General features: G+C 41.5%; 1 protein-coding gene across 2 annotated transcripts in view; it reads right to left on the bottom strand.

Annotated features, from left to right (window-relative positions):
* POLA1 (DNA polymerase alpha 1, catalytic subunit) overlaps window positions 1-3632 on the bottom strand; it is a 367464-nt gene that overhangs the window by 328176 nt on the left and 35656 nt on the right. For both annotated transcript variants that reach the window (XM_019524513.1, XM_019524511.1), the window contains exon 14: window positions 2712-2850. In XM_019524513.1, the coding sequence (XP_019380058.1) occupies window positions 2712-2850 (139 nt within the window). The remainder of the gene's footprint in view (window positions 1-2711; window positions 2851-3632) is intronic.

Below are 3632 nucleotides of genomic sequence, written 5' to 3'. Positions count from 1 at the left end.
CTGACCTTCCTCTTGTTGCTAACATACTTGTAGAAACTCTTGTTACCCTTCATGTCCCTTGCTAGTTGCAACTCCAGTTGCATTTTTGCCTTCCTAATTTCATCTCTGCATGCCCGAGCAATATTCTTGTACTCCTCTCTCGTCATCTGTCTGACCTTCCACTTCTTGTGAGCTTCCTTTTTGTGTTTTAAATTCACTGCTAAGCCAAGCTGGTCACCTCCCATATTTGCTATTCTTCCTGCACATTGAGATGGTATCTTCCTGTGCCCTCAGTAAGATTTCTTTAAAATACTACGAGTTCTCCTGAACTCCTTTCTGCCTCAGACTGGTTTCCCAGGGGATCTTACCCATCAGTTCCCTAAGGGAGTCAAAGTCTGCTTTTCTGAAATCCAGGTTCCTTGCTCTTCTGCTCTCCTTTCTTCCTTTTGTAAGGAACCTGAAATCAATCATCTCATAGTCACTGCTGCCCAAATTGTCATCCACATCTACATTTCCCACCAACTCTTCCATTTGTAAGCAGCAGGACAAGAAGAAAACAACCCCTAGCTGGTCCTTCCAATGCTTGAGACAGGAAGCTGGACCCAATGCTCTCTAAAAACCTCCTAGATTTCCTGCGCACTGCTATATTGCCCTCCCAGCAAATGTCAGGGTGACTGAAGTCCCCCTTGAGAACTAGGGCCTGTGATCTAAAAACGTCTAATAGTTGTCCGAAAAAAGCCGCCTCTACCTCATCCTCCCGGTCTGGTGGTCTATAGCAAACACCCATCACAACAACACCCTTGTTGCTCTCCCCTCTAGTCTTAACCCAGAAACTCTCTAAGACATCACATTTAAAAGACTGCCTTCTCCAATCTGGTATCCAGGGAAGGCCAGGTCAATGGGAATTAAGCAAGGATATGCCTCTCAGCTATCGGAACTGGGGATAGTTCCAGTTGACCCAAATAGGGAAGCTCGAACTCATCAAATGAGCTTCAATACAAGGAGGAAGACAAATACCAGACGTGTAATAGCACACTAAAAGCACTGAGTAACTCACTTAGATCAGTGGTTCTCAATCTTTTTAGACTCAAGACCCCTTCAAAATGTTTCAAAACTTAGTGGCACCCTGTTTAAAAAACTAATATATCATGAACATTATAATACAAATATCATAAATAGGTACATATATAATTAATCATTGATATACTTAAATTATATTCCCCACCTCAAGCTGTTTGGGGAGTGCTCCCCTAGCACTGCCTGGCCAAGAGCAGGTTTGCTCCCAGTGGAGCACTGAACTCCCAAAACATAGCTCCAAGTCACTGGTGGACACTGGGAACCACTGGGCCAAGTTATTCTATTAGTCACCTCAGGATGATGCCCCTGAACCTGGCCCTGGGGCAGTGTCTGGGAACACCTGGCAAGCAAGAACAAGATGCTGGGGTGCATGTGCAGTACGTCGGGAGTACCAAGAGTGTGGGAGGGGAAAAAGGTGGGCAAAAGGACATACAAGGCCTGGGAGGGAAGCAGGGGCAGGCTAAGGGAGTGCTGTAGCACTGTCACTGCCACCACAAGGTGAAAAGCTGTACCATGTGCCTTGGTTTTCAGAAGGAATGTTGGCACCAAACTAGAGAAGAAGCTACAACGGAAAGGAGCACCTGCCTGCATTGTATTACGTGGGCAGGCATGCTGCTTTTGCTGCACCTCTTCCCAGTTTGGTTCCAATGTACCTCCTGAAAACAAGGGACAGTTTCACTCCACAGTGGCAGCAGTCACCTGGAGATAAATGCATCTGCCACCAGATAGAACTGTCCACTCACCCTGGTTGTGTTGGCATCATGGCATCCCCGTTGGAAAGTCACCAACTTAAATACTGTCCCATAAGAAATGGTACTAATATAGGACTTTGAAAATATAAGTTCCAAGTTCACACTCCAAACTTCTACAGACATGCTGGGAGTCAGCCTCCCTGTGCCTCTGTTTCCCTTCTGTGAACCTGAGATAACAGTACATTCCAGCTTCACAACAATGATGCAAGAATAAATACATTAAAATGCCTATAAGCTATTTGGAAACTATGGTCATAGGAACCACAAGCAGGGACAGATTTTGAATCTGAGAAAGGGATAAGTGGGGCTTATCACTACCCTGATTTTGAGATGGTGCATATATGATTGATCAATTTATTTTTAGCTCAAAAGGAAGAAGACCCTCCTTTGTCTTCAAAGTGAAGAACCATAAGGAGTACAAACCTCTTCGTGTGGATCTAAGAGGAAGTAAGGAGGCCACTTACTCTGTTGTTGGTGTTTGGGGGAGGGAGGGGGGAAACCGTTTGTTTGTTTGTTTTGTTTTGTTGGGTTCTGTTTTTTTGTGAGAAAGGTCATTGAGATGGCAGGTTTAACAAAATCCAAGAATCAAACTGGAGTCATTCCCAATCTTTATATTTTTCCTGTTCTACCAGGTTTGGTTTGGGGGATTATTCCAGACAGGAAAGTCATCTCCCAGGTTTTTCCTGGTATCAGAACAGATTGCTTTCAGATGCATCTTTGTTTTGGAATTTCAAAACATCTGTTCATATAAAATGGCCCTCACTTTCTAGCACCCTATGTCTAATAAATATTTCATAAAACTGAACTGTACAGGTAAACGCTCAATGTCCCATCCCTCTATCAGTTTATTTGCACATATTTTTCTAGCAATGTTTTAAGTATTCAATATGCAAACCCTCGTACGTGGATTTTTTATTTCCAGCCAACACGGTCCTTTGATCTTCCTGCTCATCAACAGAAGCTCCAGGCTAGAAGTATTTGTTCCAAAAACATGAGAAAATGTCTCTCCTTTCAGATCCTGAGGAAGCCGGGGAAATTCAGCCTGACAATTAAAAGAAAATGACAATGAATGATTATACACACCCAGAAAAAAAAAATCACATTAATACAATGTGATTAAACAACAGCATAACTAAACAATACCAGTTAGCGACATATTATAATAATACAAGAAATATAAAAAAAAATTCTACATAAGCCAAAACAACAATCTAAAAACTACACCTGCCAAAAATATGCATTGATGGAGAAACATGAGGAAACTGAAAGGTATGAGCATCAGCCAGATACCAGAAAATGCTCAGTGACCACTTTTAGGAGGAACTGCCTAAATGAATATTGCAACCTATTATATTCCTCTAGACATCTGGCAGCGCTATGTCCACTGTTTGCAAAGATAGTCAAAATTGTATTGTTCATGAAGTGCTAAAGAAGCATTTTGGGTAGCCGGCATGCTTTTACTTTACCCTAAAGTGACCTTAACTCTTGAGAAATGCCCAAAAGCATTAAGGAGACATCAAAAGCACCAGGAATGGACAAAAACATTCAGATTTGAAGCCTAAACTAGTTTTTAGATTCATTAAGATTAAATTATCGTCATTATATCTATCACTGGGTCCTTCAGAAAATGTTTAATTCAAGTTTCTCTGCCTGGGTGCAAATCAAAAACCCTTAAAAGTGAGGAAAATGGCTTAACATAAAACTCTTGATTCAGTAATGGTTTTAAAACAGATACATAACTTCATGCACTAACTCAAGACTACTCATATCTGTTTGGTGCCTTACTAAACTGAAGGCAAACTGCAAAAAAAAAAAAAAAAAAAA

Source organism: Gavialis gangeticus, unplaced genomic scaffold (assembly GCF_001723915.1).
Source record: "Gavialis gangeticus isolate Ggan-Ray unplaced genomic scaffold, GavGan_comp1, whole genome shotgun sequence".
Taxonomy (NCBI): Eukaryota; Metazoa; Chordata; order Crocodylia; family Gavialidae; genus Gavialis; species Gavialis gangeticus.
This window is presented reverse-complemented; position numbering and strand designations above follow the sequence as displayed.